Genomic DNA, 20226 nt, shown 5'->3' on the forward strand with positions numbered 1-20226 from the left:
CACAAAATGTTCTTCCATGGCACACATTATTAAAAAAATTATAAATGTCTGTGGTGAGCTCCGTGGTAGAGTACTTGCCTAGCATTTATAAGGATTTAGATTTGAGTGTATGTGACATAATGAATTTTGTGTTTAGACTTGGACCCCATCTCTAAAGTGTATTATGTATTTTCATATATCCTAAATCAACATTAATCTGTAATCTAAAACACTTCTGTTCCAGGAAGTGTAGGTAAGGGTTATTCAAAATTGTACTCAACAGCAGAACCAATAACACAGACTGGTTGTGAAGATCCATATCAAATTAGGTTTTGTTTGGTCTGGGGCTTACATGGTCAGACACTTTAGTTGAATCCTCAGCAATCAAAAATTATAGTTTTCCTAATTTTATCCTTGAGAACATATGCAAATCTCCTCCATTCCCCAAATGCAGCAGTTTCTTTACCATCGCCACAAAATCTGTATAGCTGAGTTACTTGGGTCAGTCAGCCAATTCCAGAGAACTCTACCAACGGATCTCATCACAGACATTTAAAACAGATCCAACCAGTTCATTCCAGATAAAAGCAGTCACACTAGCTGTTTATAGACATCTTTTTAATGTTTTAGTTTAAAACAAATCATCTTGGTAAAAGAGCAAAGGAAATTACATTTTAACGATAGCTTGAAATGGGGATGATATTCCTGATTTAGTTGTTTTTCAGGAAACAGACAATTGCATTGTTTTCGTACATGACTTTTGGAACTGCTCAGTTAAATGCACATAATTATATTAAATTAAATTTTCCTTACAAAAACACAACCATGTCATTTAAGACCAAAAAAAAAAAAAAATCGGGTTCTGGGGAATTAGCATCTATGATATTCCCTTGATCTGACTGGATCATCTGTCTGCCTGGGGTTCATCATTCTTTATAGTTTTGCTCTGGAAATGGGTATGATATTTAGCTAGTGTGTGCCTCAACTCCTTTATTAGGCTTGTTTGATTTTCATATTAAGAACCTTCCAGAAAAAAACAAAACAAAACACCAAAAGGCTGAGCCAATGGCAGGTCAGAAAGGCACCTAAGAACCCGAGTTAAGTACTTAGAAAACCAAATAAAGCTCTTATTAAATGAATTTGCCATCAACAGATATTAATTTGGTTCAACAAAATGCAAACATTTAGATTAGATATGGCAAAAAATGTTTTAGGCAACCTCCTGCACGGGATGAGTGCTGTTCTATGTGAGCTCCACCAACCCTGCGGTTTGCAGAGGGCAGATGGGTTTGAGCTGAGAAAGCACAGGGTTATTCAGTGTGCTCAGCTAAACTGAGCTCCTCTTTCCCTACCCCCTCCACCCTTTGGGGTGGAGCAATGGGCCTCTGCTAAGCGTAAATGGGAGACACTCTCTTCTGTTCCCCCAGAGCATGGCATAATAGACATAGCCCTGAAATGTACACACCCAAAACCTACCAACGTCCAGCAGTTTTTGTGCTAGAATAAAACAGACACAAAGTGGTCATGGCTTCAATGTCCAGACATTATTCTCAATGTCATTTTTCACATTTTTGCTATGTTTAAGACTGTAGGGACACGTTTAGGCTTTTTCTCTGAATCTTCAGACTTCAGCTATGTTAGATGAACTGTACTGTGTTTGAGGCCCGAGGATGCCTAAGAAGAGGTCCCTGATACATTCACAATTCTTGCTGCCAGTGGGGTTCACCCTGAGACAGGATCGGTGCTGTCTGGAAGCTGTCAGCTCCCTCCTCTTCCTCAGCCCGTATTTGGAGTGAGCCTTGTTCAGTGCCGGGCAGGTATCTGTGGCTTTTGCTCAATGGTGAGGGATGTGTTGTGTATATACACACACGTGTATGATGTCCTTTGGAGGGTACATCATTCAGGTTGGTTGGAGACAAAGGTAAATAAAACTTTGTATTAATAATTGAGTAGCATTATGTTTGTAAAATGAAAAGAATAGCTTTACAGGCTTGAGAAACATTTCAATGGAGTATAAAATTCAGACTTTATAGATGTTGTCAAAGGTCAGAAGATCCTGAATGCTACTCTCTAAGAGACCGTATTAAGAGTCCAAGAAAGTTTTTGTTTGTCTTTTTTTCAGACTTTTTTGAGACAAGGTCTCTCTGTCACCTGGCTGGCCTGGAACACACCTTGTAGACCAGACTGGCCTTAAACTCACAAAGATCCACCTGACTTTGCCTCTCAAGTCCTGGGATTAGAGGTGTGCTCGACTATACCCTGCATGCATCCTTGAAGGGAAAGAGAGAGGAAGACTCTAAATGACAACGTGACTTAAAGATTGGAGGGAACAGAGGAAGAGAGAATCGCTTTGCTTGAGGGTCAATGCTGGCTAAAGCCTGGTGAAGTTCTAAAGCAAAACTGTGGTGTGGAGTCCCCAGTTAGGGGAAGAAAAAGTAAGGGCAATCGTTCAGGGACAGCATTCTGCTGGGGGAGAAGCTGGTGGGTTTAGAGGCTTCCTTCCTTCCACCAACCACTTGACATCCCTAGATTCTGCTCATTTGGCTGGGATGTTAAAAAGGCTAAAAAAGGCCTCCCCACCCCCACTAGACTCCCCAGTACAAACAGAAAAAGAAACTTCTTTCAGAAATCTTTTAGTTAAAGCTTAAATAATTTAAATGGCAGTTATAGATCTTTCCTTAGTGCCCCCCCACTCTTGCTGTATGAACCAGGCTAGCCTTGAACTCATAATCCTCTGTCTTAGGTTCCCCATCTCTATGAGTACAGGTGTGGGGCTGAATTCTAACAAGCAGCCAGTATTGCTTGCCTTTTGGGAGATAATATTTTTAATAAATACTTTTTTATTTGTTTCTTTTCCATCATAATACATGACTAAAGAGTTTTGATCTGCAGACCTATCCAGTGCTATGTGGTTTGCAGTTATAAATGTTCATAACCTGGAAACTGAGCCGATAGTTTCACATTTGGGATAGTATTGTTAGGAAGAATAGAAAAATGTTCACTATAGTATAAAAGTAAAGGAAGTTTCATTTTAGCCTTTCAAATGCAAAATGTGCTACATAATAGCAAAAGACACTCAGGGTATATTAAAAATAAATAGCTTGCAAAATTCTCTGTTATACAAGAATAAGGGATGTTTAGGTAGTTGGATTTCCTAGCAATATTTAATTTTTCTAAGAAAATCTAGTTATTTCATTTGGGCTCCTTTCCTCCTTGCCCATTGGGGGTGGGGATGCACTTCCTTTAGTGTCACCCACTTGTGGTAACTGTGGAGTCTTTCCAAGTTGTTTCCCACAAACCTCAAGTAGGTAGCCCCTTCCCCAGGCCCTACACCTCTATATCTGCTAAATGGGAATTGCTCGTCACCCTAGTCACTGGAGGGGACAGGATGGGCAAACCTGTAGTTGTATCCTCACAGAGAGCAGCCCAGTTGCACAGGCTGTTAAATCCACCAGTATTTCATCTGCTTGTAAAGAGGCTGACCATTTTCAGAGTTGACTCTTCCATTAGAGACTATGTTGTCATGAAGAGGAAGATGCCGCAGGAAGAGGAAGTCTCCTCCCCCACTGGCCCTCAATAATATTATCTGGCCATTTTCTAATTGGAAAACATTCTCAGCATAAAGGACAACATGAAAACAATGTGCAAAATTGCTGGCCACAGGGCTAAGTCACCAGAAGCACACAGATTGACATTCAAATGACATTGATGAAATGACTTAGGAGGAACCGGCTGGCAAAGGGTTCTTGAAATAAGCAGCCATTTTGGTTATATTCCAAATTCTGCTCTTTACTTGTGTTATTAGCAGCTGTTGATAGCCATTGTGTCTAAACATACATTATGGCCTAATTTTGAAAATGTACTTTGTATCTAGTCATAAAGCAGAAATGCCTGAAATTTGAAGGTGTTTACTCTCACAATTTCAAAATACAGCATCAACTCTTGCAATTGAACTAATATCCCGGCATCTTCACATACCCCATAGCATCAGCAGCGACTGTTGGCTCGGGATTTTAGACTCAAGGTACGTTATTAAATGCATGGGTTAATGTTGATGTACCTTGGGATTTCTGCCACCCCTAAACATGCATTTTCATGCAATTAAAAGATAACGGGCTTATAAATGGCCTTTCTCGTTCTTCCTGACTCTTGGCACGATTTCAACTCTTTAGACGGGCTTCCAGAGTACTTCATGCAGTGATATGTATGGCTAAAAGAACAGCTATGCTTAGAAAGGAAACAAAGAACTTAGTTCAGTTTGACGTGAGGCAAACTGAGGGCGTCTGTACTGTCTCCCGTCTTACAAATGTTCTGAGATGACCGTGACCTTCCAGTCCTTAGAGAGTCTGATGAGAAAGCAGCTTCCCCCGCAGGCGGTGGGGTGCCGTCGAACGTATCTGTTTCTGTCTCCTCCGCACCGACCTCCTCATCAGTTATAAACAATTTGGATTCTCTCCACTTGGGATAAAAATCTTGGCTGCCTCGAGAGCCACTTGACTCACTGCCTGAAAACTGTAAGTTCAGTTCTTCTGTCGACCTGATCAGGTTTTGTACAGACAGAGATTTGCCCAAGTCCTTGGGCACCATGGGGCGGACGGACAACAAAGTTTCCCCTCCCATGTCGAAACTTTTCCTCAGCGAACGGTCCTTGGTCAGGTTTGACTGTGCAAACGGAACACTTTCCTTGGAGGCAACAAGGCAGGTGGTGACATCAGAAATACTCTCTTGTAAGCCAGCGGGGTTTGAGAGCAGAGGTTCTGGCCTGGACAGGTGCTTGATGGCTGAGAGAGGAGGTGGGATCTGTAAAGTTGTTGGGGCTGTTGGCTTGGGTGCGACGCTTATTTGGTTTGCAATGTTATTGGTGGCCACCACGGAGGAGCTGTCGTTTTGACTCATTGGCACCTGTGTAGCTTGGCTGTGCATAGTAGGGCTAAGCGCATAAAACGTCTGAGCGCTGAACTCATTTGGCGTTAGGATGAACTGCAGGCCTCTTGAGATGTTGGCACTGGCTGACCTCGTTAAGCAACCACTGTTTTGCGCGGAGCTAGACAGGTCTTTGCTATCCACAGGACTTTGATAGTCAGAGGTCTGTTCACATTCAAAAGGCGGGATCTGAAAGGATGCCAGGGTGAGGGCTGAGGCAGAGCCTTTCCGGAGGACCTGTTGGTAGATATCCAGCAAGCAGTCCAGCTTGGATTCGATGGACTGGACCTGGAAGTGGAGAGAAGAGTTAGACACCAGTACACACTCTTATGAAGAACTGACTTGACCTTTTGGTACTGAAAAGGTGAAATAGTAGGGCGGTGGTGGCGCACGCCTTTAATCACAGCACTTGGGAGGCAGAGGCAGGTGGATTTCTGAGTTCGAGGCCAGCCTGGTCTACAGAGTGAGTTCCAGGACAGCCAGGGCTACACAAAGAAACCCTGTCTAGAAAAAAAAAAAAGAAAGAAAAGAAAAGGAAAGAAAAGGAAAGGTGAAATACCATTTAAGTTGCCTATACTCCTTTCTGATGAACAAATCACAGCTGAAAGTGGGGCTGGGTCCTACCTGCTTTTCAACCTTCACAACCCGGCCGAGCATGCTGAGGTCATCCGTTGTCTCATGTTCTGCTGTTATTTTCTCTCGGCTCTTTTTATCCGATGTGATTTGTCCTTTTCCAAGAATCTGATCAACGCTGACAGACAAAGAAGATATCTGGTTATAGGCACTAAGTGTGTGTGTGTGTGTATGTATGTGTGTGTGTGTGTGAGTGTGTGTGTGTGTGTATTAGGCAAAAGTGAAATTCTCAAAAAAAAAAGAAGAGAGAAACAAAGAAAGAAGAAAAAAGAAAAAAAGAAAAAAAGAAAGGCAAATGTCAAATTTATAAAATGTGAAATATTTTAGAGTTGATGTGCTTATCTTTCTTTTTAGAAAAGATTTATTTGTATTATTTGTGTGTGTGTGTGTGTGTGTGTGTGTGTGTCTGCTACCTGTGTGTGAGTCTGTTGTGTGGTCTCTGGGAGCTGGAGTTACAGGCAGTTGTGAACCACCTGACATGGGTGCTGGGATTTGAACTCAGGTCCTTTGGAAGAGCAGCAAGTATTCTTACTTAAGGCACCTCTCCAGCCCCTGATGATTTTCTTTTTTCCTTTTAAAGATCTATTTATCTATTATATATAAGTACACTGTAGCTGTTTTCAGACACACCAGGAGAGGGCGATAGATCTCATTACAGGTGGTTGTGAGCCACCATGTGGTTGCTGGGATTTGAACTCAGTACCTTCAGAAGAGTAGTCAGTGCTCTTAACCATTGAGCCATCTCTCCAGCCCCCCTGATGATTTTCTTAACACAGTATTACATATGATTACATATGCAATCATGTAGGAAGGAGTGTCTAGAGGAAAACTGTCCAAGCAAAATAACTTGTCTCCACCTAGGACCAGTCAGTTCTGAATTCTACTGTAAAAGCAGTGAGATCATACTTCTGATTATTTTACACTGATAAAACAGATTCAATGAGGATTTGTTTGATACCTGATATCTGATATGTGGGTGATAAGCAGGTAAGAAAGCTATGGTTTTTTTTTTTGTTTTTTGTTTTTGTAAATTGTTCTACTGAGCCGCCAGGTTAGCCTATCATTAACATTGGTTAGCCAGGACCAAGGTTACTACATATTACAAACTGCACTGAATCGTCAACGGTCAGGTCAGCCTTAGGAGGCACCATTAACATCCTCTCCAATTCCTGGAAGATATGTGGAGGCTGACAAAGTTTGAGATAATACCTACATGAAAAGAAGAATACAATCTATGGTAAAAGGCAACCACCCTGTTGCCTACCAAAAAGGAATAAAAAAATACAGAATTGAGAGGTTTCGTGTATTTTAGGAAATACCAAATAGTTTCCATACCCATTGCTTACCGTGTTTGAAGGCTTTTAATTCTACACAGCATGTCCAGATGGCCAGCAGAGTATTGTTCAATGACATCTTTTACATCATATGGGCGTAATGTTTCCTTAAACTTCCGCTTTGCAACATGAAACTTCATGATTCTGTATCAATACATATTGAATATTACTTCCCACAACTTTGTCAAAATATGTTTATCAGTAAATATTAAAAAAAAAATCTCATGGTGGTACAGATCCATAATCCCACTTACTCTAGAGGCCAAGGCAGAAAGGTTGTGAGTTCAAAACCTGCCTGGGTTATACATGGCCAGCTTGGAAAACTTAGCAAGATCCTGTCTCAGGACAAAAAAAGGCCAAAGAGGGTTGGGGATTTAGCTCAGTGGTAGAGCGCTTGCCTAGCAAGTGAAAGTTCCTGGGTTCGGTCCTCAGCTCTGAAAAAACAAAAAACAAAACAACAAAAAAACCCCAAAAAACAAAAAAACAAAATGAAAAAAGTCCAAAGACACAACTCAGGGGTAGGAGACACAACTCAGGGGTAGGAGACACAACACAGGGGTAGGAGACACAACTCAGGGGTAGGAGACACAACTCAGGGATGGGAGACACAATTCAGGGGTAGGAGACTTGCTTAGCATATGTAATGCTGCCCTAGGCTTTTAACATATATACACATAGGAAACTCCTGGAAGCAAAAATCATGTATCAAATTATTTTATGCTCCTATAGTAATGCAATATAAAAACCAGAGGTTAAAGAGGGCATTATTAAGAACATTTCATGTGAGATACACCTTCAGCATAGCAATACACATTAAGAAAGAAACTAAACGTTAAGTGTTATATCTGTTTAATACCTATGAGATCTCCAATTAAAACTATAGTCAAATGCAATTCTTTGTGACCACATTCAAGATACCATAAGATCAATCGACAATGTCTCTTAAAAATAGAGCATACTGGAGAGATGATTCCTTTGGGAAACCGTTTGCCATACAAGCATGAGAAAATCTGAGTTTGGATCTCTGGCATTCATATAAAGAAGCTGGCTCTGACCTGGCAGCGGTGGCACACGCCTTTAATCCTAGCACTTGGGAGGCCGAGGCAGGCGGATTTCTGAATTCAAGGCCAGCCTGGTCTACAGAGTGAGTTCCAGGACCAGGGCTACACAGAGAAACCCTGTCTCGAAAAAGAAGCTGGCTCTGGTGGCATACACCTCTAGTCTCAGTGCTGGGGGAGTAGAGGCAGGTGGATTCCTGGTGCTGACTTGCCAGCCAGCATGGCTGAATTGGTAAGTGTTGGGATTAGTGAGATTCTATCTCAAAAGATAGGGTGGAATTTGAAGACAGCATTTGATCTGAACTTTACATGTACTCACATACACATCTGTATACACACACATACCACCCCCCACCCCCCCACATCACACCCCCACACACACACTGAGACAAACAAACATACCCACACACCATTCTTAAGCAAGCCTTCCCCCATAAACAGAATAGTTGTCCATGTGGTCTTTTATAAAATTATATCTTCCTCCCATTTCCCTCCTGCTCTCTCTCATCCTCTCTCCCTCCCTCCCTTCCTCCTCTTCCTCTCTACTTCCTTCCCTTTCCCCCTCCCTTCTTCTTTTCCTTTCTTTCTTTCTTTCCTTCTCTCTCTCTCTCTCTCTCTTTCTTTTTTCCTGTTTTCTTTCTTTCTGCATATATACGTATATATGTGACAGAACACACGTGGAGTTAGAAGACAACCTCAAGAAGTCCATTCTCTTCCAATCAAATTTAGGTTGTCAGACTAGATTGCAAGCATTTTTTAAAAAAGGATTTATTTATTTATTATATGCAAGTACACCATAGCTCTCTTAAGACACTCCAGGAGAGGACGTCAGATCTCATTACAGATGGTTGTTTGCCACCATGTGGTTGCTGGGATTTGAACTCAGGTCCTTCAGAAGAACAGTCAGTGCTCTTCACCACTGAGCCATCTCTCCAACTCAACGGCAAGCATTTTTACCTGCTCCTTGTATGTATCTTTGAGATGCAAGTATGTTTGCATAATGTGTAAACATTTTCATAGACTATTTCTGCATATAGTTTTGGATTAGCTAGCCACTTTTTCTTTTTCTTTTCAAGCACAATTATCAATGAAACTTGGATATAAACATTTTTTTTTAAGGGATAAGAGTTCATTCATTACATAGCTTCCGTTAGCACGAGCCCCAGATTTTAAAGCAGCATTTCACCAGTCACTTTCATGATTCCGTCAAGTTGCTCATTTGGTTTGGTAATTAGTTACTGCAATAGTGTCATAAAGTGCCCGCTAGAGGCAAAGGAGTGTGACATTTTAATTAATCTGTGCAGCCTCATAGCTGGTAAATGTTAAACCTGATGGTGTTTTTCAACTATTAAATAGTCCACTGATTCCCTATTATAACAGTCATGGCTTCTAGACAGGGAACTGGTCTCCGTTCTAAAAACTAAAATTTATCATCCTTTGGTCAAAAGTGATAAGATTAGAGTTTAAAGAGAAAATATCAATTACCTATCTGAAGTGATAGGTTATCTGACTGAATCTAAGTTGTTTGGTAGTTTAAAAACAGCAAACTCTATCTTCTAATTATATCTTTAACCTCAAATTAACTATATCCTAATTACTGTTGAATCACTCATCCACAACATCCTAACTCTTAGCCTATTTCAACATCAATATTCTTATTCAGAAAAGGAATTTTGTGTTTGTTTCTTCTTCCTCCTCCTCTGTTTCCTCCTTTTATCTTTTTCTTTTTTCTTTTCTTTATTTTTTTTTTTTGTTTTATGTTTTTCCATGACACAGTTTCTCCCTAAAAGCCCTGAGTGCCCTGGAACTCACTCTGTAGGCCAGGTTGGCCTTGAACTCACAGAGAGCAGCCTGCCTTCAGCCTCCAGAGTGCTGTTTTGTTTGTATTCTTAAAACCATTTAGGCAATATTTTTCAGAAGAAAGTAAAGGAAGTCTGGGTGGGGCTCAGAAAACTTGGTTTTGAAGGCCTGAGTCTAGGTCCCTAGTATTCACATATGAACTTGGGCACAGCTGAGGCTACAGGTTCAGTGAGAGATCCTGCCTCAAAAAAGGGGGGGGGGAATCAATATCGGAAGACATCAAATGTCAATCTCTGGCCTCCACCTGCACATGTACATCTGTGTACCCACCCACATGAACATGTATACACACACTTGTAAGGATAGTGCATTATGCTTTAGCTTCAACAGGACTGGAAGAGCTGTTCTTTTCAGCTTTATACATATTTTGGAAAGCAGAAATACAAAGATCTTAGAGTGACTTCCTCACCTCCCCCAAACAAGCAAGCAGTCCATAGCAAAGCACGGTCCCACCCAGGTCTTCCTGGCTCCTGCCTAACCTCCCATGCTGGCAGTGAGAAGATGCAGGGGGATCTTTAGCAGCATGCTTCTGCTGGCTGTAGCTTGCCCACAGTGGCCTCTTGTGTCTGCCCCGCAGTAAATACCCTCTAAACTGAATTACTTTTTTTTTTTTTTTGCCTTAATGAGGGCCTCTACCTTATTCAACAAAGCATTGCACTAGTTATATATGCTATTTATTTCATGTTGTATGTTACCTTTTCTACTTTTTTAACTGTACATTCCACAGCATGCATGGTATCGCATTTTTAAGATCATCAACACAGTAGGAAAGAAAATATGACTAGTATCTAAATCAAACTTGTGGGTAAGCACTGAGGTGCCTCTCTAGTCATTGCAACTCAGGCTTACTAAGTCAGGCATTCAAGGCCAGTGTGGGCAACATAGCAAAAATCCTGTTACAAACAGCAGAACAACAACAGTACCCTTAGTTTTCTATTTCTGGGATGCTACTACACATATTTTGGAAACAATCTATACCAAGTTTGCTCTAAGGAAGACTAGGTACCAGTGATGCTCCTTTTTCTATATCGGGTCTCCCTCAGTTCTTCAGGGACAGATATAATTTCCATATTCAAAGTTAGAGGTAGAGAGAGGAAATGTATGAGGGATAGGAGAGCCTGAGAAAGCATCTCTGACTATGTCTTGCTATCCTTGTTCCTGCAGCATCTCATCCTTTCTGTGATGATCATTGGGGTGCTCCAAACTGAGTCTGCATCTCACCTGCAGTGACCTGGATGTGAGAATTCAGTATGATCCCCTGATGCTCAGCTGGGCAGTAAGGGTACAAAGTTGAACAAGACAAGCCCTCTTCGATGGCTCTCTAATAGTCCCTCCTTTCTGGATGTCTTGCACTGTGTTAAGCAGTTTATTTGCACCACACCAATTCAAAACTAACAATTTCCCACCTTCCTCTTGGAGTCAGGGGAAATCTAGAGTTTGAGTAACCCACTCCAAGGTCATTTCACCTTTTAAGTGGTAAGTTATTGCGGATGCCAAGGCTCACAGTCTACCAATCCAGAGAGCTCCCTCCCAGAGAGGATCGGAGGCAAGCAGCTTTATAACTGTAAAGCAGGTTGTCCTGGCAAGTCATGTGACCTCTGACACTTGCACAGGTGAATCTAAAGCAACATCCACCATGTTATCCACCTTCATCTCTCTTTCTTTTCAAAGGGACCTGTGCTGGGAATTCTCTCTGCCCATTCACTTCACCATCTACATTTTCTCCAAAGTTTTCTTCTTTCCCTAACCCGACTGACTGCAGTGTTTTCCTTTTGAACAAATGCAGGGGTTCTCTGATTAGTTATATCCCCATTTAGTAAACACACATTACTCTTGATCTGGTCTGTCATTTTACCTTTTACTTTGAAATGTCTTATCTCCCAGAGAGCAGAGAGTAGGCCATTTTCTCGTTATCTACAGGCTGAAATGAAGCTCATGGCTTAATAATTCTAAACTGTAGGAAGAAATGAGATTGTTGAAAATTAAGGGAATATCTTTGTGTGTGTGTGTGTGTGTGTGTGTGTGTGTGTGTGTGTGTGTGTGTGTGTTTCAAGACAGGGCTTCTCTGGTAACCCTGCCTGTCGTGGAACTCACTCTGTAGAGCATCCTGACTTTGAACTCACAAATATCTGCCTACCTTTGCCTCCTGAGCACTGGGATTAAAGGCATGTGCTACCACATCTAGCTTGAGGGGAATGTCTTAAGAAAAGCTATTCAATTATGAATTTGAAAGGTCTTTTAATTATTCATTTACTCGCCTATCCAAGACCATCGTATTTAAGATACGAAGATGACTTTTATCTGTAAGAATAAAAAAAGGAAGAGAGATCTGGGGTTTGGAAAGTCCTGGGTTGGCAGGTGGAGGGTAAAAGCTGATTTTGTGTCTTGGGCTAGCTTGGAAATTCTGTCTTAGCTCTCCCTATATAGGTGGGTGTAAATTCAGAGAAACTTAAAAACCCAGATGAAGGGCAAGAGGGAATTCTAGGTGAAATGGCAGCAGGTGAAATTTGTGTGTCCTGCAGGTCCTATGGTTTCTGTCCAAAAGACAAACTCCCAGAGAAAACAGACAAATGCAGCTATGACCCAGTGACATTGAATTTGCACCAAATGAACTTTGGGTCAGAGTTTTGACCCAGCTGTTGTTTCCCACCCATGCTTTAGATAGGAACTATGATGAATGACCAAGAAACCAGGACTAAGTTAAAGTCTATGAACTAGCTTGTCAAAGAGGTCAAAGACTTTAGGGGCCTCTTCCTTGTTTACGAAAGAAGTGGTGATAGTTTTTGTGCATTGTCGGGGGTTGGGGGATGTTTGGGGACATTGCCCACGGGTAAAATTAGGGCCTTTAAAATATATTCAATAATTAGGGTGATGATAGTATTAGACTGTACTTCTTAATATACTTAGAGAGAGGTGTATAATTATTTTGCAGATAAGGACCTATAGTACAGAGAGAAGCCAAGTTGCTTGGCTCATATTTAAAGAACTATCAAGCATGGGATAGGAAATGAGTCAGTTTGACTCCAGAGTTAAGCCCTTAGTTATTACAGTCTCCTACTGTCTTAATACTTTGTTACTTTGACGTACTGAGGCCCTTTTCACTCACATGTGCCTGATACATAACAGGCTCAATAAACCTTTGCCAAGTGAATGGCCCCTTCTTATGGCAATTCCTGGCTGGCCTTTGGGGGATAATGAAAAGGCTGAGAAGTCAGTTTCCCTCAGTGGAGACTCTTCTTCACACGAGTGAGTTGAATCACAGGGCTAATGCAATAGGATTAGCTAATGCTAAGGATTCCTCAGTCTGTTTGGATGCTGATGGTAATCAAGAGGAGTGGAGAAACGAACCTGTTGAACAGAACTGTTGTGCTCCAGTAACACCACTAGAGGGCGCTGAAGATTCACCACATACCCTGAATTGGCATCTCTTTCAGAAACTGAAGAAACCTGCTCACACATTTTTTTGAGAACTAATGAACTACCGCAAAGTTAAACTCTGGGTAGACTATTTCTATAAATACACACAAACACATGTATGCTTCTGAGGATCTAAGGAAACGTAGGTGCATTTTTTGGGTTGCCACAAGTTATAAAATCTCAGAAGAGTCTCCTTCCAGTATCTCTAAATCAGGGTGAAGACATGAATATGCAGAGAGAAGAATCAGGGGGAAACAGAAGCAGCAGTGACTACTGCTGCCACCAACAGATGGATGGCCCGGCCAGCAGCCAAACCATGTGCAGGGCAGAGAGGGCCCAGCTGACTGTGAACTGAAGAGGCGTTTGATTGACTGTGAAGACAGCCCTATTTCCCAAGCTTGGCTGCTCTCTGGAATCACCCAGGGAGCTTGGGCCCTGACTCTTAATTCTGATTTAATTGGTCTGGGATACGACCCAGAGATTTTTGATTTTTCTTTCTCCTCTTATTTTGAGACAGAGTTTCACCATGTCGCCCAGGCTGGATTTAAATTCCGATTCTCAAGTGGTCCGAGTACCTGGAAATACAGGCTGTGTAGCTGCCACACCAGACTAGGCATCAATACATACACATGTACATGCACACATATGTACACACACACACACACACACACACACACACACACACACACATATATTTTTTACTTTGTAGTGCTATGGATTAAACCCAGGGACTTATGAATGCTAGGAAAGTGCTTTTTAGAGCTATACTCTAAGCCACAGAGATTTAATGACATTCTTGGTCTTGTTTGCCTGCTGTTGTGATAAATACCTGCTTGGATAGGAAATGTTTAATTTCACCTTCTAGTCCACCACTGAAGGAAAGCCAGTGTAAGATGCAAGCCCCTTCAGCCACAGCACTTTTGGACTAGTAAGGCAGCTAGCGAGTGGACAGAAGGCAGCTGGGATCCCAGGTTGACGTGAGAATTCAGGGAGGGAGAGTGTTCAGCTTGACTGGAGAAAATGGTAGCGTATGATTTCTGGAGGTGACAGCCTGTCACGGGGGTCCTGCATGTCCACCTCTAAGGCATCTGATGGTAGATTCCCTCGTCTCTAAAGGACATGTGTCCCTCTCTGGATAGTCTTTCTACTTTATTTTGGTGTCTTGGGATCCTATGCTCAGCTGTTCTGTATGTCACAGCCTTTCTTCCAAGTTTGGAAAAGTCTATTTTCTGATATTTGAGTTGTTATGAGAAACACAGCCTGTAATACCTTTAAAATCAAGGGTCCAGGATGGTGGTGGCATATGCTTGTAGGAAAGTGGATCTCTGTGAGTTCAAAGTCAGCCTAGTCTACCATGTTCCAGGATAGCGAGGTCTGTACAATGAAACCCCGTTTCCATAATAAAATAAATATAAAGAAAGAAATATCGGGCTGGCGAGATGGGTCAGTGGGTAAGAGCACTGACTGTTCTTCCGAAGGTCCTGAGTTCAGATCCCAGCAACCACATGGTGGCTCACATCCACCCGTAATGAGATCTGATGCTCTCTCCTGGTGCATCTGAAAACAGCTACAGTGTATTATGCTGGAGCGAGTGGGGCTGTCCTGAGTTCAGTTCCCTGCAGCCACATGATGGCTCATGGCCTTCTGTACAGCTACAGTGTATTCATACACATAAAATAAATAAATAAATCTTAAAAAGAAATATCAAGGGCCCCCTCCTGGTGTGGTGATGCTTATTCTTGAGTGACATAGAAATGCTGGATTGACAAATAACCCAAGCCTACCCCAAGCTCTCAATTTTTAGATCTTAACTCAAGTTTGGTAGTATTCACGGAGCAAACTGAATAGGCAACCATGTTGGCATGATTTGGTAATTTGTGCTCCTCTTGTAAGCATATGTGTTGTTACCCATTATGGTACTTAGTTATATTGTTTTCCTGTTAATATATTCAACATAATTCAACAATATATGCTTGTATTTGTAGTCTAAGTATTTATTTTTTGAAGATCCTATAAAACAAGTTATAGAAACACTCAGCTAAGACTCCTCTATCCTTCTTTCATCTCAGGCTGAAATACTAGTTATTAGGGAAGCTTTGGAGATCTTAGATGCCCTGACTCATTCATTCATTCATTCATTCATTCATTCATTCATTCATTCAGTCAGTCAGTCAGTCAGTCAGTCAGCCAGCCAGCCAGCCAGCCAGCCAGCCAGTCAGTCAGTCAGTCAGTCACTCAGTCACTCAGTCACTCAGTCACTCAGTTAGCAAGTCAGTCAGAGAGTCAGTCAGTGAGTCAATTAGTCTGTCTTTCTTTTTCCTTTTAGCTTTTACAAAAGTGTATTTAATGTATGTAAGCATTTTGCCCGAATATATTCATGCATACTTTGTGTATGTTTGGTGCCTGTGGGAGGTTAGGCGAGAGCACCAGAGCCCCTGGAAGTGGAGTTATGAATAGTTATGAGCCACCATGTAGCTTCTGGGAACTGAACGTGAGTCTTCTGCAAGAGCAACAAATGCTCTTGACCACTGAGTCATCTCTCAAGCCCCACTTTTTAGTAGAGATGTACAAATTGGCTTTGTTTGTATACAGTCTGTCTAGTGTTCTCACTAGAGGTTGTAAGCAGGTTGTGGTGGTTTGAATATGCTTGGCCCATGGGCAGTGGAATGGCCTCTTAGGAAGTGTGGCCTTATTAGAGGATGTGTGCCACTGTGGGTTTGAGAATTTGAGGTCTCATATACGTGTGCAAGTCTGGCCAGTGGATCCAGAGATTCCTTCTGGCTGCCTACAGAAGACAGTCTCCTCCTGGCTGCCTGTGGATCAGGATGTAGACCTCTCAGCTCCTGCAGCACCATGTCTGCCTGCAAACTGCCATTCTTTCTGCCATGATGATAATGAACCAAACCTCCCAAACTGCAAGCCCCAATTAATATTTGCCTCTCAGGGGAAGACGATGCACCTAGCCCTGCAGAGACTTGATGTGCCAGGGTAGGGGGAATACATAAGGGCTGCTCTCAGAGGAGAAGGGATGGGGCATGGGTTGGGGAGGAATTGTATGAGGGAGGTACTGGGAGGAGGGTTAATGATCAGGATATAAAATGATAAATAAATTAATGGAAAAAAAAGAGTTGCCTTAGTCATGGTGTCTCTTCAGAGCAATAAAACCTTAATTAATGCACAGGTATACCAGTTGGCTGGCTTAGAACATGTTTCCATTTCTGTCAGAAGAGCCCCTCCTCTTTTTTTTTTAAAGAGAAGGTATCTTCTTTTTTTTTTTTGTATTTTTTTATTAGATGTTTTCTTTATTTACAATATCTCCTTTCCCAGGTTGCCCTCCAAAAGAAAAAAGAAAAATAAAATAAAATAAGAAATAAAATAAAATAAAATAAAAAAAAACAAAAAACTAAACCAATCCCTTGTTCCCTCCCCTGTCCCCCTCCCCCTGCTCACCACCCCACCCTCTCCCACTTCCTGGTCCTGGCATTCCCTGAGAAGGTGTCTTCTTTTGATATCCTGGAGCTCACTGTGTAGACCAGGTTGGCCTTGGACTCACAGAGATCTGCCTACCTCTACCTCCTGAGCAGTGGGATTAAAGGCGAGTGCAACCATGCCCGGCCTAAATTATTATTATTATTATGTTCTCTAGCTGAAGGACTGCAGAGGATGTTCTGAAGGCTTGGTGAATTTTCTTATTAAGAAAGGTAGTAAAACTCAAGAAGACTCTTGTAGATCCGAGCAAGTCTATAAATAGTTAACTTGCCTTACAAGGCCTGCTTAACCTTGGTATGGTATCTAAATAAGGGGACTTTGTTTTTCTAGGACAGCGCAATTCTGCATAAACATTAAAACGTGAAAAGACTAAGTAAAAATGTGCTCACACACTCTATTGTTCTTAAATCATTTTGTTCCAGCAACAAAAAAGGCTCCGTTTAAATTATAACCAAATAAAAGGATAAAAAAATAAAAAATTCCCTGCATACTATCACACTGTGCCTCTGTTAGGAACAGTAGTTTAATTCAGCCTCAATGAAAATTTGGTCACAAGTAATTATCTTCAAAACAAAAACAAAGAATATCCTAGGGAATACATTAGCTGATTTTAAAAACATGTGCTAAATGATCCTTACAACATTCTTCTGGCAGCACCCCTTACTGTAGAATGGCTGTCAAGAACGTCTTAATAGTGACTGGGAAACAAAGAGCCATTACCTCTGTTAAAATACCAGGGAAAATAAAATATCAGCAAGATTAACAGCTCATGATGATTAAACAGACTTACAAACAACACCGACAAGCACAATGACAAGTAGAGCCTTTTCTCTGTGGAGTGTTTGGATCTGAAATACAAAGTGAGACTTCAGAAGGACCCAGAATCTAGCTTGCATTTGAGGAAGGGGCGGAGAGAACGGTCCCATGTGTGCCTCTCCACACAGGTGGAGCAGAAAGAAGGCTAAGACTCTGTCATGTAATCTAGGGTGACAGTGGGGTCTGATTTGCATATCCACTTCAGAAAGCTTGACAGGCCATCACTGGCTCTTCGGTGGCTGATCAGAGGTGAGCTATTTTAGAGGAGCTGAGTCTTCGCTAGTCACAAAGAATTTCTTGACACCCTTGTTCCTATTAGAGTCAGAGATTCCAATATTGACTTTTAAAAAGTGTTCTGCTTGCTGTCTGACTTCAAACCCTTTCCTCTATCCTGATTAAGACCCCTCTGGGGTTTTAACACTGATGGACACTTTCCAAGGACCTTCTTCCTCAAACTTTCTGAGCTCTTAGCAGCATTTAGCACATTTCATCTCTGTCTCCTGCTCAAGCTGGGTCCCCCAGGTCATCTTCGGTTACATCTGTCTTGTCAGTCATCTGTCGGTCCACTTGGATTTATTCCCTTTATTGCTTTGTGGCTCCCTGAATGCTTTCAAGCACTGGAATCTGTGTAGACCATTTTTTTTTTTTTTAACTTCCTGGGATGGCACGTCAGTAAGACAGTTGTCGCTCTGCTAATGGTTACCATGTTTGTCCCCATTTCATTTCTTTTTTTGAGCTTACTGTTCCCCAGACCCAGAGAGAAAGCGTCCCCTCTGCTCCTGAGCTCCACTCTAAATTCAATAATTGCTTCTCTTAAGCCAAGCCTACTGTGATGGTTTGTATATGCTTGGCCTAGGGAGTGGCACTACTACAAGGTGTGGCCCTGTTACAGTAGGTGTGGTCTTGTTGGAATAGGTATGTCACCGTGGGTATGGGCTTTAAGAGCCTCATTCTAGCTGCCTAGAAGTCAGTATTCTACTAGCGGCCTTCGGATGAAGATGTAGAACTCTCAGCTCTTGTATCATGCCTGCCTGGATGCTGCCATGTTCCTGTCTTGATGATACTGGACTGAAACTCTGAACCTATTAGCCAGCTCCAATTAAATGTTGTCCTTCATAAGAGTTGCCTTGGTCATGGGGTCTGTTCACAGAGCTAAAACCCTAACTAAGACCCATACCATTCTCAATTCCTCTGACTTTCTCACCCTATCCTTCCCTACATTTTATAACTTATATCCTTTTGTTTTGTTTTATGACACAGTCTCACAATATAGCCCTGATTGGCTCTGAACTGATTCTCTTGAGTGCTAGGATTTCCCGGTCTGTATACTAAACTTGACAAGTACTGACATTTGCATGTGTGGATATGTGGTGCATGTGTAGAGAAGCCAGAGCTTGGAGTTGGGTATGCTCCTTGATCTTGCTACATTATTTACTGAGGCAAGGTTGCTGCTTGAACTCAAGGTTCAGTAATCCAGGTGGTTTAATTAGCAGGAGTGTCCTGAGTTGTGTCCCCTGTCTTTGCCTCTTGAGCACAAAAATTATAGGCTGGTTGTTACTCCTGCCTGGCTTTTAATATGGGCGCCTGGTTTTTAGTGTACTGTGATGTTAACATATATAATATTATATTAATTAATATATAATAAATATGATTACATATGTATACATGTATGTATATCATATATGTGTATATAAATACACACACACACACACACACATATATATAAAAGCATTGTAGGATCTTTTCAAACTTCAGACGAACTTGCTTCTGTATTTAAAGACTCCTCACATTTCCTACTCTTTAAAATAATTCAGGCTCCATCTTCAGTTTTATGTACTTTCCTGGTTTGCATCCCTCTATTAACACATACCCTTTCTAGTGCCACTTCCGCTTCTGTATTTTCCCATAGCTGCAGATCATCCATGTTCAATATCCTTTTCCTTAAATAACCTTACTGGTACCTACAGATCATCTGGCTTTCTTTGTTCCACTCTTCTCTGACTGAATGCCACATCCTACAGACCTGTTGATTTATGCAAGCTCCAACTATCCTGCTTGGCATTATGAGTGACTACATTTTTCTTGCTGGGCCTCATGACTGTAAGCAGGGATATGTCTCCTTTCTTAATGTTTATCTCTGTGCCTGGGGCACAGTAGTAGCTCAGCTCATATTTTTAGAGTATAAATACCAACTCCCTGGGAAGAAGTACAAAAGAGAGAGAAGCCACTGCTAACCCTTATCTCTGCTTCTTCTTCTCTTCTCCCCCTCCTTCTTCTGCTGTTCTCCCAGCTCTTCTTTCTTCTTGTTTTCGTCCTCCATATAATCTAGATTGACAGTGAACCTACTGTTTTCCTTCTTTAGCCTCTTGAATGCTGGAGTTGTAGGCTACCCCACCTATTTTTATACTTCTTTGTTGTTGTTGTTTAGATTTTTAAAAAGATGTATTTATTATATTTATATGAGCACACTGTAGCTGTTTTCACACACACTAGAAGAAGGAATCAGATCCTATTACAGATAGTTGTGAGCCACCATGTGGTTGCTAGGAAGTGAACTCAGGACCTCTGAAGAGCAGTCAGTGCTCTTAACCATGGAGTCACCTCTCTAGCCCAACTTTATACTTCTTTAGAAGTACCTGAGTACCTGTGGGGTGTAGGGAGCCGGCATTCGCCATGGCAAGATGGCGCCTACTTCCGCTGTCGAGTAAACAACTGTT

At 41.7% G+C, this 20226-nt stretch overlaps 1 protein-coding gene across 5 annotated transcripts in view; it reads right to left on the minus strand.

Annotated features, from left to right (window-relative positions):
* Positions 1-580: 580 nt before the first annotated feature.
* Kcnq5 (potassium voltage-gated channel subfamily Q member 5) overlaps positions 581-20226 on the minus strand; it is a 561250-nt gene continuing 541604 nt past the window's right edge. For all 5 annotated transcript variants that reach the window (XM_031367001.1, XM_031366999.1, XM_031367000.1 and 2 more), the window contains 3 exons: positions 6882-7013; positions 5527-5653; positions 581-5190 (listed from right to left, as the gene is read on the minus strand). In XM_031367001.1, the coding sequence (XP_031222861.1) occupies positions 4228-5190; positions 5527-5653; positions 6882-7013 (1222 nt within the window). In that variant the 3' untranslated portion in view covers positions 581-4227. The remainder of the gene's footprint in view (positions 5191-5526; positions 5654-6881; positions 7014-20226) is intronic.

Source organism: Mastomys coucha, unplaced genomic scaffold (assembly GCF_008632895.1).
Source record: "Mastomys coucha isolate ucsf_1 unplaced genomic scaffold, UCSF_Mcou_1 pScaffold14, whole genome shotgun sequence".
Lineage (NCBI taxonomy): Eukaryota > Metazoa > Chordata > Mammalia > Rodentia > Muridae > Mastomys > Mastomys coucha.